This window comes from Odocoileus virginianus, chromosome 7 (genome assembly GCF_023699985.2).
Source record: "Odocoileus virginianus isolate 20LAN1187 ecotype Illinois chromosome 7, Ovbor_1.2, whole genome shotgun sequence".
Classification (NCBI taxonomy): Eukaryota; Metazoa; Chordata; class Mammalia; order Artiodactyla; family Cervidae; genus Odocoileus; species Odocoileus virginianus.
This window is the reverse complement of record NC_069680.1, coordinates 1,909,790-1,930,775: the sequence shown is the minus strand read 5'-3', so window position 1 is coordinate 1,930,775 and position 20,986 is coordinate 1,909,790. Positions and strand designations below refer to the sequence as shown.

Genomic DNA, 20,986 nt, shown 5'->3' with positions numbered 1-20,986 from the left:
TGAGCTACAAGGACATCATGTGCAGCACAGGGAACATAGTTAATATTTTATAACTTTAAATGGAGTATCATATATAAAATTTTTGAATTGTAAAAAAAAATTCTGAGTATCCCTATAACTATTTAAAAGTTGAATTAAAAAAAAAAAAAATTCCTGGTCCAGATAACTTCACCAGCACATGTTTAAGAATAAAACTGCATCAATCTTGCACACATTCCTTCATACAGTAGATAAAAGGGAACATGCCTACCCATTTTATGAGGCTAGCATGACTCTGACTTCAAAATCTGTCAAGGACATTATAGGCACACTTTGGAGATATTGCAAGTTTGATTCCAGACCACCACAATAAAGCAATACTATTACAATAAAGGGGGTAACACAAGGGGAATTCCCTGTCAGTCCAGAGGTTGGGACTCCACACTCTCAATGCTGAGGGTCCAGGTTCAATCCCTGGTCAGGGAACTAAGATCCCACAAACTGTGGGTGGGGCCAAAAACCAAACAGGGTGGCAGGGGAGTAACATGAATATTTTGGTTTCCACACGCATAAGAGTTGTGTTTATGTTATGCTATATTTACGCTAAGTGTGCATTACTATTATATCTAAAAAAACACCAATGTTGAGGGATTTCCTTGGTGGTCCAGTGGTTAAGACTCCATTCTTCCAATGCAGGGGACCCAAGTTCAATCCCTGATCAGGGAATTAGATCCCACATGCCGCAACTTGGAAGAAGAATTATGACCAACCTAGACAGCATATTAAAAAGCAGAGATATTACTTTGCCAACAAAGGTCTGTCTAGTCAAAGCTATGGTTTTTCCAGTGGTCATGTATGGATGTGAGAGTTGGACTATAAAGAAAGCTGAGTGCAGAAGAATTGATGCTTTTGAACTGTGGTGTTGGAGAAGACTCTTGAGAGTCCACTGGACTGCAAGGAGATCCAATCAGTCCATCCTAAAGGATATCAGTCCTTTATATTCATTGGAAGGACTGATCCTGAAGCTGAAACTCCAGCACTTTGGCCACCTGATGAGAAGAACTGACTCATTTGAAAAGACCCCGATGCTGGGAAAGATTGAAAGCGGGAGGAGAAGGGGACAACAGAGGATGAGATGGTTGGATGGCATCGCCAACTCAATGGACATAAGTTTGAATAAACTCCGGGAGTTGGTGATGGACAGGGAGGCCTGGCGTGCTGTGGTCCATGGGGTTGCAAAGAGTCGGACACAACTGAGTGAACTGAACTGAATTGAACCGATGCCACAACTAAGAGTTCTCATGCTACAGCTAAAGATTCTGCATGCCGAAATGAAGATCAAAGATCCTGTGTGATACAACTAAGATCTGGCACAGCCAAATAAATAAATGAATCTTTTTAAGTTAAAAAAAAAAACCATGTCTATACTTTAAAGTACTTTATTGCTAAAAATAAAAAAAGGAAGTAGGACGAACCCTTTAAAAAGACTAACAACTTTTTAAAAACAACAAAGCGCTAACGTCATAGCAAGGAATTACCTGACCGAGCCTCAGGAGCAAATAGGACTCAGAGAGTCCAGCAAAAGGCAACCTTTTGCGTGAGTGGGTGAGTGGGATACAAACTGTGTGGCTGAAATGCACTTTTAGGGGTCTTGTGAGGTTAAGGGGACAAAAGTTTGAGTTCAGGAATAACTAAGAATGGAGATCCGAATAAATAACACACACATCTTCAGCTGGGACCTTAATGGATTACAATCTTGGAGTAAGGGTAAATCTAAGGTGTATCACATACACTTGAAAATTTCCATCAAGTAGTCTGGGTGGCTCAAGGAATCTTGAGGCTAGGACTTGGAGTAAGGTGGTTTCAGACTGCTAGTGTCCTCATGAATTTGATAGAATGAAACAAAAATCTTACACAGCAGATGACAACATCTTAGCTCCCAAATTATTTATATTGTACAAACAATTTTTCAAATGCAATGTCCAGGATTCTATCAACAATAACCCGGCATACAAGGAGAAAAATATGAGTAAGAGAAAGCAGAAACAACAGCAAGACCAGACCACAGGCAATCTTTTTATACCTCTGTGACTTCACCCCTCACACTGTGTTGTTATTATTTATCTTTCTTTCTCAGTGGGGATATTTCCTTGTTTCTTCCCCATCAATTATTCCATTCTTTTCCCTTCCCTACACTCTTGATTTCAGTTCTGATTATAATGTGATACTGGAGAGGTCGACCCTCTCACCAGCTGTAGGAGTCGGGCATATGAACTATCCATGGAATCTCTTTTCCTGTCCACAGGATTGACTCAGGGGTTAGCATGTGAACTAAGACAGTCCAGTGGGTGAGTCCCAGCCTGTCTGGAAGAGAATGCTGATATACAAACTTTCTACTCTTGAATAGAGAAGCATGTCCCTCTAAGAGCTGCTGGCTGCAGCATAACTCCAGGTTGAAATCAATGCTGTGGAAGATCAAACTAGAAAGAAATCAGGTCTTAAGTGACATTGTGAAGCTGCTAGATCAAGGTTCAGCTGTAGCTAGACCTGCTTCTAGAGCAGCATTGACCAATAGAAATATAATGCAAGTCACCTGTGAAAATTTTCTAGTGGCCACATTTAAAAAGTAAGAAGTCTTCCCTGGTGCTCCAGTGGTTAACACTCTATGCTCTCAGTGCAGGGGGCCCCAGTTTGATGCCTGGTTGCTGCTGCTGCTGCTGTTAAGTCACTTCAGTTGTGTCCGACTCTGTGCGACCCCATAGATGGCAGCCCACCAGACTCCCCCATCCCTGGGATTCTCCAGGCAAGACCACTGGAGTGGGTTGCCATTGCCTTCTCCGTGATGCCTGGTTGGGGAACTAAAATCCTATAAGCCACATAGCACTGCCAAAAAAAGAAAAAGGTGAAATTCATTTTAGTAATATATTTTATTTAACTTAGTATATCCAAATACTATCATTTAACATACGTAATAATTATGTTACATATTAACATGTAATAATGTAAATAATTACTAATGACTAGCTTACATTCTGTTATTCATGCTAAGTCCGTGAAATCTAGTGTGTATTACACTAAACAGCACATCTCAACTCAGACTAGGTATATTTCAAGCACTGAATAGTCTTGTAGCTGGGGACCATCAAAGAACTCTAGAATTTTCCTTTATTGAATCAGTATATATCCTTAGAGCAAGGTTTAACTGCTTTGTGCGTGCATGCTTGCTAAAGTTGCTTCTGTCGTGTCCAACTCTTTGTGACCCTATGAACTGTAGCCTGCCACACTCCTCTGTCCATGGGACTCTCCAAGCAAGAATACTGGAGTGGGCAGTCATGCCCTCCTCCAGGGGATCTTCCCAACCCACGGGTTGAACCCATGTCTCATGTCTCCTGCACTGGCAGGCGGGTTCTTTACCACTAGCACCACCTGGGAAGCCCTTAACTGCTTTATTGATATATAATTTATATACCATTAAATTCACCCACTGTAAATGTACAGTTCTAGGCTTTTTAATAGAACAAAAGTTGTGTAACCACCACCAACCTCCAGTTTTAGAACATTGCCATCAACCACAAAATTTCCCTTGTGCCTCTTTGTTGACACTCTCTACTCCCATCCACAGCCCCAGGCTGCTTTACTTCTTTCTGTACATTTGCCTTTTCTGGAATTTCATATAAATGGAATCAAGTAATATGTAGGGTTTTGCCTCTGGCTTTTTTAACTTAATGTAGTTGGTGTTTTTGAGGTTCCTCCATGTTTTAGCATAATTCAGTACATTTCTTTCTATTGCTCAATAATATTCTAATGTATGGGCACCCATTGTGCTTATCCATTCACCAGTTGATGGACATTTGGAATGTTTCCACCTGTGGGTGATTATGATGAAAGCAGCTAGAACATTCTCGTCCAAGCCTTTTAATGGATGTGTTTCCGTTTCTCTTGATTGAGTCTTAGGAGTGGAATTCCTGGGTCATATGCTAAGTTTATATTTAACCTCTTAAGGAACCGCCAGACTTCTTTCTTTCTTTTTTCTTTTTGGCCTCGCCTGGTAGCTTGCCCCAGGGTCTTATTTCCCCGACCAGGGATTGAACCGGGGCCCTCAGCATTGAGAGCACGGAGTCCTAACTACTGGACCACCAGGGAATTCCCAAAACTCACCCTTTCAAAGCACCTAACTCAATGTTTTACAACTATCACCACTAATTCCAGAACATTTCCACCATTCTAAAAAGAAAATCTACACCTGTTAAGTGGTCATTCCTCATGCCTTACTTCCTTTCCCCAGCTCCCTGGAAGTCTACTTTCTGTCTTTATGGATTTGCCTATTTGGACATTTTATATAAATGGAATCATGTAACATGTGGCGTTTTGCATCTGGTTTCTTCCAGTGAATGTAACGTTTTCAAGTTTTATCCATGTTTAGCATGTATTAGTACTTCACTCCTTTTGTTTGTTGTTGTTTAGTGACCCAGTTGTGTCTGACTCTTTGCAATCCCACGGACTGCAGGCCGCCATGCTCTTCTGTCCATGGGATTTCCCGGCCAAGAATACCAGAGTAGGTAGCCATTTCCTCCTCAAGGGGATCTTCCTGACACAAAAATCAAACCCACGTCTCCTGCAAGCCTCCTGCTTCGAAGGCGGATTCTTTACCAGAAACTCCTGGGGAAGCCAAGCCACTTTATTCCTTATTAAGGCTAAATAACACCCCGTGTATAGATGTGGTTGTTGTTCAGTCACTAAGTCGCGTCCGACTCTTTTTGACCCCATGGACTGCAGCACTCCAGGCGTCTCTGTTCTTCACTGTCTCCCGGAGTTTGCTCAGATTCATGTCCATTGAGTCGGTATACCATATTTCATTTATTCATCCATTAGTTGATGGACATTTGGGTTGTTTCTACTTTTTGGCTACTGTGAATAATGTTGCTATGAATATTTGTGTACAAAGTGTTTGTATGGACATATGCTTTTAGATCTCTCAGGTATACACCCAGGAGTGAAACTGTTGGATCTTAGGCTTCCCTGGTGGTTCAGATGGTAAAGAATCTGCCTTCAATGTAGGAGACCAGAATGGGTATGGAAGATCCTCTGGAGAAGGGAATGGCTACCCACTCCAGTATTTTTGCCTGGAGAATTCTATGGACAGAGAAGCCTGGCAGGCTACAGTTCACAGGGTCACAAAGAGTGGGACACAACTGAGCAACTAACAGTTTCACTTTTTTCATGCTAAGCCCATGTTTAACTTTTTGAGGAACTGCCAAAATGTTGCACTTTCACATTCCCATCAACAATGCATAGGGGCTCCAATTTCTCCATATCTTTAGCAACACTTGTTAACATCTTTTTTCCTTTTTACAGGCAACTGGTACTTCTTTTTTCAGTGTGATAAAATAATTACATAGCTTAAAATTTATCATTTTAGCAATTTTAAGTGTATAGTTCAGTAGCATAAGGTACATTCACATTGTTATACAGCATTTATCAACACCATTCATCTCCAGAAATTTTTCATCATCCCAATCTGGAACTCCATACCTGTTAACTCCCATTTCCATTCTCCCCCCACTCTCTGGAAGCCACCATTGTACTTTTGTCCCTATGAATTTGGCTACTTTAGATCGTTCATATGACTGGAATCATGAAATATTTATTCTTTTGTGGCTTGTTTGTTTCACTTAGCGTAATGTCCTCAAGTTTCATCCACACTGTCGGATGTGTCAAAATTCCTTTCCTTTTTAAGGAGGAATGATAGCCCATTGTATAGCTATATCACCTTTGTTTATCTATTCATAAATCTGGATGGACATTTCGGTTGCTTCCATTTTTTGGCTGTTGAGAATACTGCTGCTATGAATGTGGTGCTTTCAATTCTTTCAATTTGGGGTATATACCCAGAAATGGAACTGCTGGATCATACGGTATTTCCGTTTAACTTTTTGAGGCTTAGAGCCACTTCTATAGGACAGGGGCCACCACTTAAGGACCCATGGCCTTTTAAGTTCCTACCTTACGTTTGGTTGGGCTGTTTCCCTTTTAGAGGGTTTTCCCTTTGTGTGGAAACCACGACTCAGTCGTGTTTTGAGACGATTTTATTTACAATGTACTTTCATTGTTCAGAAAAGAAAATAAGAACGTCCCCTTTAAAGATTCATAAGGATTAATGGAGGGACGCACCGAACAAAAATGGGCGTGGTTACTGACGGACGCATTCAGCTGACTTTGCTCTTCTCTTCAGCCAAGCTTTTTCTCCTGATCGAAGGCTGCATGGGAAGGGGCAGGCTCAGAACTCTCATCCAAATTCTGGATGAGCCAGAAAAATAGGCTCTGGTTAAAAGCTGTAAAAAAAAAAAAAAATTAAAAGTAGGTGTGTTGAGTCCATCATCGCCGCCGCTGCCGCCACCGCCATGGCTCAGTACAAGGGTGCCGCCAGCGAGGCGGGCCGCGCCATGAACCTCATGAAGAAGCGGGAGAAGCAGCGCGAGCAGATGGAGCAGATAAAGCAGAGGATTGCTGAGGAGAACATAATGAAGTCCAACATTGACAAGAAGTTCTCTGCGCACTACGACGCCGTGGAGGCCGAGCTCAAGTCCAGCACTGTGGGTCTTGTGACCCTGAACGACATGAAGGCTAAGCAGGAGGCGCTGGTGAAGGAGCGGGAGAGGCAACTCGCCAAGAAGGAGCAGTCGAAGGAGCTGCAGCTGAAGCTGGAGAAGCTGCGAGAAAAGGAGCGCAAGAAGGAGGCCAAGCGGAAGATCTCCAGCTTGTCCTTCACCCTGGAGGAAGAAGAGGAGGCAGGCGAGGAGGAGGAGGTCGCTGTGGGCGAGGAGGAGCTGGAAAGGGAAGAGATCACCACAAAGAAGAGGAAAATGGGGAAGAACCCAGATGTGGACACAAGTTTCTTGCCTGACCGAGACCAGGAGGAGGAGGAGAATCGGCTCCGAGAGGAGCTACGGCAAGAGTGGGAAGCCAAGCAAGAGAAGATGAAGAGTGAGGAGATTGAGATCACCTTCAGCTACTGGGATGGCTCTGGGCACCGGCGCTCAGTCAAGATGAAGAAGGGCAACACGATGCAGCAGTTCCTGCAGAAGGCACTTGAGATCCTGCGCAAAGACTTCAGCGAACTCAGATCGGCAGGCGTGGAGCAGCTCATGTACATCAAGGAGGACTTAATCATACCTCACCACCACAGCTTCTACGACTTCATCGTCACCAAGGCTCGAGGAAAAAGTGGGCCCCTCTTCAGTTTTGACGTTCATGAAGATGTGCGGCTGCTCAGTGACGCCACTGTGGAGAAGGATGAGTCGCACGCGGGCAAGGTGGTGCTGCGTAGCTGGTACGAGAAAAACAAGCACATCTTCGCCGCCAGCCGCTGGGAGCCCTACGACCCCGAGAAGAAGTGGGACAAGTACACGATCCGATGACGTGGCTGCAGTGTGGCCCCGGCTCCCTGCGGTCCCCTCCTCTGGTCCCCAGGACTCAGAGTGCCCGGCTCCCCGCTCCTAAGATGGGATCAGACCTGCTCAGCCCCTGCCCTGGCGCTGTTGTTTCTTGCCTCTTTCTTTCATGACACTTGGAGCACCCGATGTGTGTTTTGTCTAAAAACTTTTTTTGATCGAGCTAAAATTCACTTACAGTGAAATTCACCATTGTGATCATGTGAAAGTACATCACACGGGGGTATTGCGTACATTCACGGTGTTGTGAATCACTCCTGAAAGAGACCCCACGTCCATTAGCAGCCAGCCCTTCACACCCATTAGTCTATTTCCTGTCTGTTTGGATTTGCTTATTCTGGAAGTTTCTATAAACAGAATTATACAGTAAAAAAATAAAAAATAAAAAAAAAATAAAAGTAGGTGTGTGCTCTCCGCCAGACCGCCGCCGTGCCGCCATCATGGACATGAGCCGTGTGCAGCCCATCAAGCCTCCCAGGGTCACCAAGGTGTTGGGCAGGACCGGTTCGCAGGGACAGTGCACGCAGGTGCGCGTAGAATTCATGGACGACACGAGCCGCTCCATCATCCGAAACGTGAAAGGCCCCATGCGCGAGAGCGATGTGCTCACCCTGTTGGAGTCAGAGAGAGAGGCTCGGAGGCTGCGGTGAACTTGTGACTGGGTGCTGGATGTCTAGGTTGACGCCGTGGCCCACCAGGATGATCTGCTGTTAATAAAGCGTTTATATCCTATGTTAAAAAAAAAAAGCAGGTGTGTTTTACCTTGGGTACTCCCAATCAATGCCTTCCTCTTTCTCTAAGTATGGGAAGGGGTTTGGTGGAGTGGATGATATTGTACTTTTGTCAGGATATTGAAAGGAGAGGGAGAGTGAGAAGTTAAAAAATTATATATGGTAGTAATAGTGATACAAATAATGATAACTGCCATTAATATAACAACCACTGCAGACTGTCTTTGAGGAGCAATGTTGCCCCCCATGAGGACCACTGAGTTACCATAACCAACTGTCCTGGTTGGCCCGAGAGGAGGGTGGTTTCCTAGGACAGCAGATTTTCAGTGCTAAAACAGAGTCCCAGGCAAACTGGGATGGTGGTTCACCCAAAGGCTAGTCCCCCACTTCCTTGTTGTGCAACCCTGGGCTGGTTGCTTTACTTTTCTAGCCTGTTTCCCTAGAGATAATATTCTCAGAGATAATCATATCTAACTCACATATTTGTTGTGAGGATAAAAGAAAATCTATGCATAAAGCATTAAGCCCAGTATATGGGACAGTAATAGCTACAAATACATGTTAGGAATTATTACCTAAATTCTTTTTTTTTTTTTTTGCTGCTGAAAGATCCAATAGCTTTATTTTTAATTGGAGCATAATTGCTTTACAACATTGTGTTTGTTTCTGCTATACAACAATGTGAATCAGCTATTTGTACACATATATACCCTCCCTCTGAAGCCTCCCTTCCACTCCTAAATTCTTATCTAATTTAATCTTGTAAGGTTTGTTTGTTGTTTTGGGGAGCAATTTTTATTTGTTTAAATGTAGAGTCCATTTACATTCACAAATTTATATAATAAAAGCCAAAGATACGGCGAGACTGCTAGAAAAGAAAATATTAAAACCACACAGTAGAAGAAAAGAATGAGCCCCTTCAAATCAAGACCAAGAGATTTCTTAAAGTGTGCATTCCTGGGGCCTGGATTAAGAGGGTGGGGCCATGGTTTACTTGGGGCTGGCAAGCTGAGCACTGGGTGCAGATGGCTCATCCTTCCCTGTTTAGAGTAGCTCCTAAATTAGATGATTTTATTATGTTCATTTTACACAATTGGAAACAGAGTCAAAAGCACAAAGTCTCCCAACGCCCTTGTCAGCTTTTCCAGCACTAGCTGCTAGCCATTCTAATTTTGCTAGAGGACCACGAGGAAGAGTTAGAAATTACAAGCTTGGATATCACAGCCCAGCTGCTTGCCCAGTATTCCAGAATCAAGGGAGCCTTTAGGAGTTGAGTCCAACCCCTGGCTTTACAAATGGAGTTTATTTTTATTTTTATTTTTTTAACATTTATTTTTATTTATTTGGCTGCATAGAGTCTTAACTGTGGCATGTGGGATCTAGTTCCCTAGCCAGGGATCGAACCCAGCCCCCCTGTATCAGGAGCACAGAGTCTTAGCCACTGGACCACAAGGGAATTACCCCCTGGCTTTACAAATGGAACCATGAGGCCCAGAGCTGGAACTGCTGCCCCCAGCATCCAGCTACTGGAGAAGAACCCAAGTCACCCCACTCCCAGTGAGGTGTCCTCTCTTACGTTGGTCAGGACCAGATAGACTGTGGTCCCTGGACAGCTCACTAGACCTAGGGACACAGGCCTGCAATGGGCAAGAATGAATATAGGCAACGTCCTCAAGTCTACATTTCCAAATGGGCTTGTTTTCCCACGTGAAGTTGTGTGCACCGACTCTGAGGCGGTCTACTGTCTGCCTGCAGGAGTCTGAAACAGGAAAGAGAAGGCCTCAGTGCACCTGTGTGTCAAGGTCTACAGGTGAGTCCAGGTGCTGAACTCACCAGTCTCTCTCCTCCCCTTAAGATATTAGAAGCAAAGCTACTCCGGCAGGAAAATCCAGAATGGCCTACTAGAAGTGAATCTCCCTCTATAAGACAAACTCTGTAAGATGGTGAAATGCTTGGCCTGGCCTGCAGGACAGGGATGGGAACCCAACCTGGTTGTGGCTCATGGGAAGCTCATCTGGGCTGCGCACGATCAGACCACAGAGTGCTTCCTTGAGCAGGGAGGCCTCCATTTCACCATCATCCCAAACTGGCATCTGGCCTTTATATTTACTTCTTTGGGGTTTACTTCCTCTGGGCCCTGGCACCTATAGGCAGATTGCTCCTTTTATTTTTAGTATACACGTATGCATTTATTTATTTTGGTTATGCTGCATGGCATGGTTCCACCACCAGGGCCTCAGCAGTGAAAGCGCCCAAGTCCTAACCTCTGAACTACCAGGGAATTTACCAGATTGCTCTTTTTAAAATGCAAATCAGGTCTCGTGGCTCACCTGTGCTCACAACCCACCCAGTGCTTACCTGTGCAGCTCAACCTGCACCCCATCTTTCACAGACCCCCTTTTGTGCCTCCTCTAGACACTGGTCCAGCCATATTTGAGCTTTTTCAAGTTGCTTAGAGGTGCTACTCTCTTCACCTCTCTCTTCCCTGTTAACCTTTCCCCATCCCTGTTACTTAGTGTTATGCTGAATGCTGTCACAAATCTCAAACTTATCAGCAATTAACACAAAAAGTGGTTTTCAAATTCTCATGAAAAGCTTAACTGGTGTTCCTAGATGTTGGGTGATAGGGTTGGGGGCGGGGTTGCCATTTTCCATGTGTGGCTTCCAAGATTGCCCTGGGCATTGACACAGCTGTGAGTACAGTGGGAAAGAGCGTTGGATGAGCACATGAGGAGGTTTTTATGGATCAGCACGAATCATTTCCGCTCAGGTTTCACTGACTAGAACTCAGCCACATGGCCACAGTTAGCTGCAAGCGAGTCTGTATTCCCAGGGAAGAAGGAATGGGTTTTTGTGAACATGTTGCAACACCATCCTTGAGGCATCAGTCTGGGTCACTTTTGTAGAAAGTAATTCCTAACTCATTGAGTGGCTCCTTGATTAAACCATCACACTTGGTACTCAATCCTTTTATGACCCAAGTTTAAGGTAGGGTACAATAATTGTTTATTTATACATTTTTCTGCATTAGACCGTGCATTAGTTTCCTATTGTTTCTTAACAAATTACCATAAATTTAGAAGCTTAAAACAACACACACTTATTGTCTTACTGTCTAGAGGTCAGGAGCCTGAAGTGGGTCTTATTGGGTTAAAGTCAAGGTGTCAGCAAGGGTGTGTTCCTTTCTGGAGGTTGTCGGGGGAGGAACTGTCACCTCTCCTTTTCCAGCTTCTAGGGGCTGCTTACATTCCTTGGCCCATGGCCCCTTCCATCTTCAAAGCAATCACAGCATTCTACCTCTAATTCTACCAGGGATCAAATCCATGTCCCCTGCATTGGCAGGCAGATTCTTGGTCCAACCACTGGACCACCAGGGAAGTCCTGTCTCCTTCTTGTGATTACATTGGGTCCACCTGGACAATCAGGATAAACTGCCCAATTCAAGAGTCCCTTAATCCCATCTGCAGAATCCCTTTTGCCATATAAGATAACATATTCACAGGCTCCAGAGCTCAGACTGTGGACATTTTTGAAGGGCCATTATTTTTCCCACCACAGACTGTTAGGCTCTGTAAGGACACTATGCAGGTACCCTTTGATGTATTGGGTGATGGAATGAGGGGAAGTCACAGCCCCTCAAGCTGAGCTCCAGGCTGTGGTGACCCTTCCAGGATCTCCCTCACCCCACTCCCTGCTGGTCTGTCACACAACCAGCAGCCCAACCGTCATCTTTCCTACTTTCCCATATGATGCGATTTATAAAGAATGTATAGGGCATGTCTTTCATGTCCCAAGGCAAATTTTTGAAAATCAATTTTATTGTGGTATAATATAATTGTGTGTGCATACGTGCTCAGCTGCTCAGTTGTGTCCAACTCTTTGTAACCCTAAGGACTGTATCCAGCCAGGCTCCTCTGTCCGTGGGATTTTCCAGGCAAAGAATACTGGAATGGGTTACCGTTTCCTTCTCCAGGGGATTTTCCCAACCTAGGGATCAAACCTTGGCCGCCTGTGTCTCCTGCGTTGTAGGTGGATTCTTTACTGCTGAGCCATCAGGGAAGCCCTGTAATATAATTAATTCACTCATTTAAAAAGTCCACTGGGTTTCTCTTTTTCCCCCACACCACGGCATGTGGGAATCTTAGTTCCCTTACCAGGATTGAACCCGTGGCCCCTGCAGTGGAAACTCAGAGTCTTAATAACTGGACCACCAGGGAAGTCCCTGTCTATTGAATTTTGACAAATATATATATACCCATGCAACCACCACCATAATTAATATATGGTATGTGCGTTTACAGTTTGTTTTGCTGTTTTGGTATACAGTTCTAAGTTTTAAGATCTGTGTAGATGTGTGTAACCATTACTGCAATTAGGACATTGAGCAGTTCCATCGGCCCCCAAAATTCCCCTGTGTTCCCTTTTGTAGTCACAGCCTTCCCACTACCAACTTAACCTTTGGCAATCACTGATCTGCTATCTGATCCTATGGTTTTGTCCAAGGCAATTTCTAATCATGATTACCTAGGTAGACATTTTATTAAAAATAATTGCAACCTATGCCAACCTACGCCCTTAGCATAAAGAAGAGAGGATGGAAAAGATGACTGAAGAACTTCATCAGGACCACCGGCGTCCCCTGGCTGCCACTGGACTAGTTTTTGCTTGCTTGCCAAAGGAAGACAATGACCCAGTTTACCTCAGTCAGAAAATCACACAGCAGGAGTGAGGGAATCAGCAGATATGGCATTTTCAATGGACTTCAAAGTTGAAAAAGATCTGTGACCTGCCCTGGAAAGATGGTGAAGATGTGATGACTTCACATCCACTAGTAGGTTGCAGTTACAATTACAGAGAAAGAACTAGATCAAATACCAGATACAACATAGAATTTGTCTTATTGAGGTGATATGCACATAACATAAAATTAGCCTTTTCGAAGTGTACAATTCAGTGACTTTGAATACATCCACAGAGTTGTGTAACCACTACTATCAAGTTCCAAAATCTCTTCAACACTCCAAAAGGAAACCTCGCACCCTTTAGCACTCTTCCCCCACCCCCACCATTCTCGCTCCCCAGGCCTAAGCAACCACCAACCTGCTTTCTGCCTCTGTGGGTTTACTTCTTCTGGATATTTCCTGTAAGTGGAATCCCAAAACATGAACTTGTGTTTCTGGCTTTTCTCACTTCGCGTAATGTTTTTGAGCCTAATGTTGTAGCACATCATCACTTCCTTTCTTCTTATGGCTGAGTAATATTCCATTGTGTGGCTACACTGTTAATCTAGCCATCCATTAATGGACCACAGCACAGAACTTGCCTTTTTTTAGGCTTAAACATCGCTAAGACTATTTCTGCTTCTCAGAGCTTCATTCCAATATCACTCCCAGGGTCATGAGATGAGTTTTCCCATACATGTTCTTATGTAATATAACAGTTTTGTAAAGAAGGAATCACCCTCTGTTTTACAGATTCAGAATCTGAGGCACAGAAGGATGAAGTGGCTGGATGCAGGTGGGATTCCAAGCCTGCAGTCTCTCTTCATCCCTGCTGACGTCTCTGAGTGCAGATGACTGAAAACAAAGTCCATGTGGAAAGCAAACTCCTTGCGAAGAATTTCAATGCAGTCTAAACAAATGCAGAAAATCCTTGAATTCTGTGTCCTTCCACGGGTGATGCTGAATACCCTTCATGTCTCTTTCCAGGCAGACGGCCAGCATGCCAGGCACACAGCTCTCATCGTTGCCCTTTCTGATACCCTCTCATTACTTTTAATTGCATCTGAGTCTCTCTAGCATCTTGTATTTTGATTCCTAATCCAGGGCATTTCTCTGCCTCCCACTGGTCCAGCACTGCACTTTCCTCTCTCAGAGCTCTCCAGAGAAGTGCCCCCAGGAAAATGGAGTTGGTCTCCAGTAATGAATTCCTCTCTATAATGAATAGGATAATATCCGAGTCCCGGCATATTTACATAGCAATCTCCACACAAAAGCAACATTGCAAAGGGAAGATTTTTAAAAGAATGCCATCTCAGCTCCATTTCCTATAGTACTAAGAGCACTGTGGGAATTACCCTGACAAGAAGACAAAAAACGACTTCCAGGGATGCTGGGTTAGAGACAATAGCTACACCAACCCCATTAATGTTTAAAGTCAATGGAGCATAAAACTGCTTTTCTCTACTTACAGGCAGGCATCATCTTACAGAGAGAAGGGAAAAAAAATTACCATTTAACTCTGCTGAAATCCATAAGACCTCCCCTAATTTTCATTCCCCTTGAAATTCTCTAGTAAGTATCAGAATGAAAATGAGAATCCTCTCTCTCTGGGGGCAACGGCTTTCAGTTCGCATCCATAAAGTATGTGAAAAGCCCTCCACAGAGATGCAGAAGTCTGCTTGTTGGGAAAGGATCCGTCACCAAAACCTGCAGAACTAGTTGTGGGGTCACACCTTGGGATCTGGGAGGCTTTGGACTGACTTCAAACAATCCCAGGTCCCATAAGTAGGAGGCAGAATTCAGGGACCAGTCAGGTTCAAGGAAGTAATGCCTTGGGGGTACATTTTACTTAGTGGGCTGCAAGGGGGGAAATGTAACGTGAATGTATTAGCTGTTACCCTGAGGGAATCGCTGGAGTTAAGCCAGACCTCTGTTAGTAAACCACTGGACCTAATCCCACATTACTTTGTGTAATGCCTGACAAAGCCTGTTCCCATTATCTCATTTGATCCTGAAAGCAATCCTCAGGGGGAGGCAGGGCCAGGATTATTTTTTTCCATTTTACAACTGTTTTCACTTGTAAACTGATTTGCCAGAAGCCACACACCCAGATTTGGCAGGAATGAGACGTGAATCTTTGTACAACCTGTTCAGGTCTTTTTTTCAATTGATCAAAATATTCCCAGTCACACCCAGACCTCACAGCCTTCGGCTAATCCAGGAGCTGGGAGCTCATCGGGGAAGAGCTTGGGTCCATAGTACCCAAACACCTCTGGCCCAGTGAAGAAATACAGCCCTGTTTGCATTCCGCTGTGCCCAGCTGCTGGGTTCTGGGTGGGTGCAGTGTGTGGCGGGTGGGAGGGTGTGGCATCATATTATCTCCCTGCACTAGTGACCAAAATTAATCCAGATGGATTTGAAAAAAATCAAGACACTAGGAAAATCTCAGGAAAATAGAACTGAATATTTAATAACTTTCTGGAGGCCAGACTCTAAATTTAGTATTGTATTAAAAGTTTCAAAGGAAGGGATTTTACATAGATATGACTATATTAAAAGTTTAAGTTTTAGTGAAAAATAAAAAACTGCACAGGGCCAACAAAAACCGAAGAAAGAGTCACAGCAAAATATGAAAGAGAAGACTTAGTTTCTGGTATGTAGAGGAGTTATGCAAATACAAAAAAAAAAACCTTAATAGGAAAAACTTATGAGACAACTACTCCCCCCAAAAAGAAGTACATTGGTTAATAAACATTTATAAACTCCTCTACCTAAGTACGATCAAATAAACATGGAAATGAGTTATCCATATCACTTACAAAACAGAAAAAAAAAATAACTATAATACTCAAGTACTAGTGAAGGCACAGTGAATACCATATGCTTACACATGAATGGTGGGAGAATAAATCTACCCAACTGTTGGAAGGAAAGCAATTTGGTACATTTATTAGAAACCTTAAAATATCCATATCCTTTGACCTTAATTTCCATTCCTAGCAATATTTTCTTAGGAAAGAATCAACACGGAAAAGTTCTGCGCACAAAAATGTTAATCACATACTTATTTACAGCTGTGAAAGAAGGTAAACTGCAAACGTTAAAAGAGTTGTTCAATAATTCATGGCACAGTCATTTAATGGAAACTTACGTAATCATTAAATGTTCTCAAAGCGCAAGCAATAACACGAACACCGTTTATGGTGTAATGCTAGTGGGAAAGTGAATAACGTTGTATACGAATGGCTGTTTGCGTAACACTTTTAATAGAAAAAGGCTGGAAAAGAAAAATTCTAATATGGAAAGCATGTTTGAGTTCTATGATTAGAGTTTTTTTTTCCATTGCCCTATATTTCTACTTAAATCTTTTTTTTTTTTTTTTTAATGAACAAAGTCAGCTCTTCTTTAGCCAAACGGTGGCGCGTCTTTCTCTCGCGCTGGGCCCGAGGGCCGGAAGCCTGGGCGGAGGGGGTAAACTCACAGACCCCACCTCAGGTCGATCAGCCCCGCCATTGCGACGTCGCCCTCCCCAGCCCCAATTTCCCCAGGCCCACCCTTTCCGAGCCTGCCGGACGCAGGGCCCGCCCCTCCCCCGCCACTCCGGGTTCGGGTGACTGCGGGCGCGGGGGGTGGAGCCGGGCCGGCCCTAGGCGTGCTGACACGTGGGGAGGGAGGAAGCGTCCGAGGAGGAGGGCTTGGGTGTGTGGGTGGGTGTGTCCGTGAGTGGGAGAATCCAATCTAGGTCTCCTCAAGAGTCTTCATTTTCTTGTGCTGCTGATCGGGCCGGGGAAGTACGAAGTTCTCCCCACTCCCGGAATCCCCTCCTAGGCAGACACCGAGCGCAGAAACAAGAATGTTCCGGCTACGGCCCTGCGCTACCCGCGACTGCCTGCGCCGCGCCGCCTCCTCGTGTGTCCCCCCCTCCCCGGCGCGGTGGTAGGGCCCGGCAGCGACGTCACCCATTGTTTACAAATCAACCTGAGCCAGTAGGATTTCGGCTCCCGCGGCTGCAGGCGCGCGGCGCGAGTGCCTGGCGGGCTCCGGTTACCTCCTCGGCCTCGGCTTTGGCTTCAGCACCACGCCCGGCTTCGCCGCGGCCCACCAAGCCCCCGGGACAGCGTAGCTGCCAACGACTCCCGCACAACTCCGGGTGCCAGCGCGGGGGGCCATGCCGTGCCGGAGGGAGGAGGAAGAGGAAGCCGGCGAGGAAGAGGAGGAGGAGGAGGAGGACAGCTTCCTACTGCTGGAACAGTCGGTGACTGTGGGCGGCTCGGTTGAGGTGGACCGGCTGGTGGCCCAGATCGGCGAGACGCTGCAGCTGGACGCGGCGCGGGACCGCCCTGCCTCCGCGTGCGCGCCCCCGGGGCCGCCACTGCAGCCCCCGCGGCCCCCGGCGGCGGTGCGAGCGGACAAGGCCCGGTCCCCAGCGCAGCCGCTGCTTCTACCGGCCGCGTCGGTCGATGCTGGGGGCCCGGCGTCCCCGGGGGCCTTGCGCTGTGCCCTCGGGGACCGCGGCCGCGTGCGGGGCCGCGCTGCGCCCTACTTTGTGGCTGAGCTCGCCGCTGGAGCCAGCGCGTTACCCGGGCCGTGCCGGCGAGGATGGCTGCGGGGCGCTGTCACCTCCCGCCGCTTGCAACAGCGACGATGGTCCCCAGCTGGGGCGCGCGCCAACGACGACGACCCGCACCGGCTTCTGCAGCAGTTGGTGCTCTCGGGGAACCTCATCAAGGAGGCCGTGCGGAGGCTCCAGCGAGCAGTCGCCGCGGTGGCAGCCACAGGCCCCGCGGGTCCCCCCGGACCGGGGGCCAGCCGCGGCCGACCGGACCCTGTCTCCCTTCAACCCTCCGGCGCTTTGCACTGACGCAGGGCCCCTGGAGGAAGAAAAAGAAGCCGCTGCGCGGACCCTACGGCGTCCTACTTACCCCAACCTTGAGCTGAAGCCGCCGTTGCCGTTCTTGGAGCGACCGCCTAGACTGGAAGGAGGCGCGTGGGGAGAGACCTCAAGCCGAGAAGTTACTGGCCCCGGTGAGGCTGTCGGAGAAAACTTGAGCGTGGAGAAATACGCGGGCCTGGTTGCGTTCGTGTCGCGTGAGAATTAACCCGGGCCCCAGGGACCTGGGACAAAACTGGGAGAACTATGGCAGCTATTTGCATCAACTTGTACCTGACTTAACACTTGGGGATGTCGTGTGCTAGGATTGTTTAAAGATTGGCTTCAAGGGGCGAGAATCGCGAGGGCTTTATAACAATACTTGAAAACTGATGACTCGAATACATTTTCTTTATTTTCCGGTGGAGGAGCTTAGTGAAAATGGTGCTACAATCGCTGTGCAAAGAAATTCCAGAGAGAAGAAGAATGTAAAAGCTTGGTGGTGGGTGGGCTGGGATGCCAGCCCCCTTACTCTCCCACCTCATCCGATGACTGATCGAGGTGGGAGATGGGAACTCCAGTGGTCTGGGGCAGGGAGGTGGAGAATTTTGAAGGTGGGTCGACTTGGATGTGGACTTTTAAATGCCTTGACCTTGCCACCTGTGATTCAAGGTCATGGTGTGCTGTAGGTGGATGGCTGTGGGGTTCCTAGAAAAGCTAACTCACCCCTGTGTCTGTCTTTTCTCTTGTTCCAAGAAGAGTCCTGTTTATGCTTTGCTACCTCTTGGAGCGGACATACAGATGTAAGGAGAATTACTTGTTTATTCTGTGCTTTCTTTCTATCCAGAACTCCTCCGGTGAGGCCACTCTTGGCCATGCCCTAAGCTTTCTCAGAAACAGTCATAAACAATCCCTTGAGTCTCTCCTGTCCTCTTGCCTGGCCTTTCTTATTCCACTCTTTCTGATGTCTGCACTGCATGGATGAGACCCTGGCTGTTTGTCTGCTCTATCTTGGCCCTCCGTGGAGCCATGAGCCTGAGTCTCTTGAGGGTCCTCACCTCTCTGTTGCCTCTAGGCACCAGCTCTTTGTGAGTGACAGAAACCGTGTTTTAAATGTGATTCTCCAAGAGGAGAAACTGCTGGCTTTACCCGTATGAAACTTATGAAACTTGAGGGCGCTTTAAATAAGGTGCCACCCCCAAATTTTAAGGGAGTTAAACTAACTTTTTAAAAAAAGATTCAATGGCTTGCTCATCCCTCAGATGTAGCTGTTGACATACACTTCGCACCGGAGTGTCTGAAATTGTGGTGGTCCTGTTTCTAGGATTTCTTAATTAAAATGTCTGCTGAATAAATTGGGTTTTTGTTTTGGAGCATGGTTTGGCTGTTTGGTGGAAGGTGGGGGAAAGAAAAGCACATAGGTGACAGCTTTCATAATGAAGTTATAATGGAGAGGGCCCTTGAGGGAGTCGAGGTGGGAGGTGGAGACTGGTGGAGCTGCGGTCCAAGAGTGCTTCTGGGTCGATGTTCCACAAGATACAAAAATTCAGTCCAGGTTTTAGAAAACATGCTAGGTGGGCTTTCAACTCCTTTTGTGGAATAAAAACATAGTCTAGAAATTTTCTAGGCTGGAGGGAGGACAGGCCAAGTGATTTGCTGTATCTGGAAGAGGGTGGAGGAAGGTGAGTTTTCTGAATTTTTTGTGTTTGAAGAATGGGGAGGGTATAGACAGAGCCTCCCTATTTTCACATTTGAGACTTGACCCAGTCTTGAGCTGTGGCCTAGAGAAAGGACAATAGGGTTTTATAGCAATGTACTTGGTAGTTGGTGTGGTTTGAGTAGGCATAGTTCAATTCATGAAAGTGGCCCTCCTGGATCCTCTGCTCTCCATCCCATCTTCCCCTGGCATGGGCCCCCTTCCCCCAAGAAAGCCTTACTTGGTACAGCCCAGCTCTGCTAACTAGCCCCAGGGGCACCTGTCCTGCCCAGCACCTTTCCACATGAGCTGCAGGGGAAGGCTAGTGCGCAGTGACTCAGTTTGACTCAGCCCTGCTGCTCACCATGTGTGTCATACCAGGCAAGTCACAGCTCTGCATTTTTCTCCTCTCATTTATAAAACAGTACTGCTAAGTGTAATGAGGACCTGAGATGTCTGGGACACTTAAGGGCTGAAAAAAATGATAACTGTTGATTGTTGGAATCACCACTGCCCTTTCGTCCTTCAGCAGGCCCATCTGTCTCTTCAGTGTGCTCCACGTGTCTTAACACTTAAGACACCCCTTGATCTCCACTGTGATCACAGTCATTGCCACCTCTTTTGCTTCCGTATTCTATAAGTCCCTTTTCCTGAACGCCTTCCAGAAGGCCATCTCCACCCACCTTCCAGATGGTCTGTCTCTGCTGTTATCATTATGAGGGTTGGCACTTGACACATGCCAGGTACTGTTCTGGGTATTTAAATCATCTCATTATGTCATGGCTTTACTATTTGTTATGATGTAGGCAAAATTTTCTCCATTTTATAAATGAAAACACTGAGGTCCAGGAGATTAAGTGATTTGCTGAAGTCACTACCTTTTAAGTTAAGGAGCTAGGGTTTGAACCTAGGCACTCTGGCTCTAGGTTCTCCTGCTGTCCTTAACCAGAGCTTCCAGTCATGCTGTGTACTATCTACACAAGATGCTTTTGACAGCATTTTCTCCCATGTTGGATTTATTAAATTCTTAAGAGCATTCCACAAAAACCTTGACCCACTAAATACCTCAACCCTGTAGCATCACCATTCTCACAAAATTTTCTTGCAGGCCAGCCACATACATGCAAGGCACTGGGGATCTGGGATGAGCCAAGGTTTCAGACATCCTGGAAGAATCTGCAAGCAGGTTTGGGGCTGAGACCTTCACATAAGTTAATAGGAATTGCGTTGAGAGGCACATATAACCAATGGTAAATGGCTGCTCTTTTTAAAACCTTGTGTCTTCTGTAAGGTGAGGGCATAAGGCCAAGATGGTGAGGTCTCATCCAAGGCAACTGTCTTCTGCATCTGCAGCATGGCCAGGAATGAAATTAGAATGATGACTGAACCAAGGGACCTGAAGATCTACAGGTCCTGATGAAGCAAGGTAGAGAAGGAAACAGCCCCATTCATGCAGAACTCTGCCAGGCACCTTTAACAAGAATGGCCCTTCACTGTTGACACAGGGGAGAGGTAGGAATTGTGGGTGGTAGAACAGA

At 46.0% G+C, this 20,986-nt stretch overlaps 2 protein-coding genes and 1 pseudogene across 2 annotated transcripts; all 3 read left to right on the top strand.

The window, feature by feature from the left end:
* Nucleotides 1–6,160: 6,160 nt before the first annotated feature.
* LOC110128165 (protein FAM50A pseudogene) lies at nucleotides 6,161–7,615 on the top strand (annotated as a pseudogene).
* A 43-nt stretch (nucleotides 7,616–7,658) lies between these two features.
* LOC110128166 (small ribosomal subunit protein eS28-like) lies at nucleotides 7,659–8,177 on the top strand. Its single transcript, XM_070469967.1, has one exon. It carries the CDS (start codon nucleotides 7,871–7,873, stop codon nucleotides 8,078–8,080), a length of 210 nt encoding a protein of 69 aa, XP_070326068.1. The 5' UTR covers nucleotides 7,659–7,870; the 3' UTR covers nucleotides 8,081–8,177.
* An 8,338-nt stretch (nucleotides 8,178–16,515) lies between these two features.
* Nucleotides 16,516–19,125, top strand: FRAT2 (FRAT regulator of WNT signaling pathway 2). Its single transcript, XM_020878821.2, has one exon. It carries the CDS (start codon nucleotides 17,051–17,053, stop codon nucleotides 17,741–17,743), a length of 693 nt encoding a protein of 230 aa, XP_020734480.1. The 5' UTR covers nucleotides 16,516–17,050; the 3' UTR covers nucleotides 17,744–19,125.
* Nucleotides 19,126–20,986: the final 1,861 nt, after the last annotated feature.

Excerpts from the sequence above, each read along its gene's own strand:
- LOC110128166 (XM_070469967.1), top strand. The coding sequence starts at position 7,871 with ATGGACATGAGCCGTGTGCAGCCCATCAAGCCTCCCAGGGTCACCAAG.
- FRAT2 (XM_020878821.2), top strand. The coding sequence starts at position 17,051 with ATGCCGTGCCGGAGGGAGGAGGAAGAGGAAGCCGGCGAGGAAGAGGAG.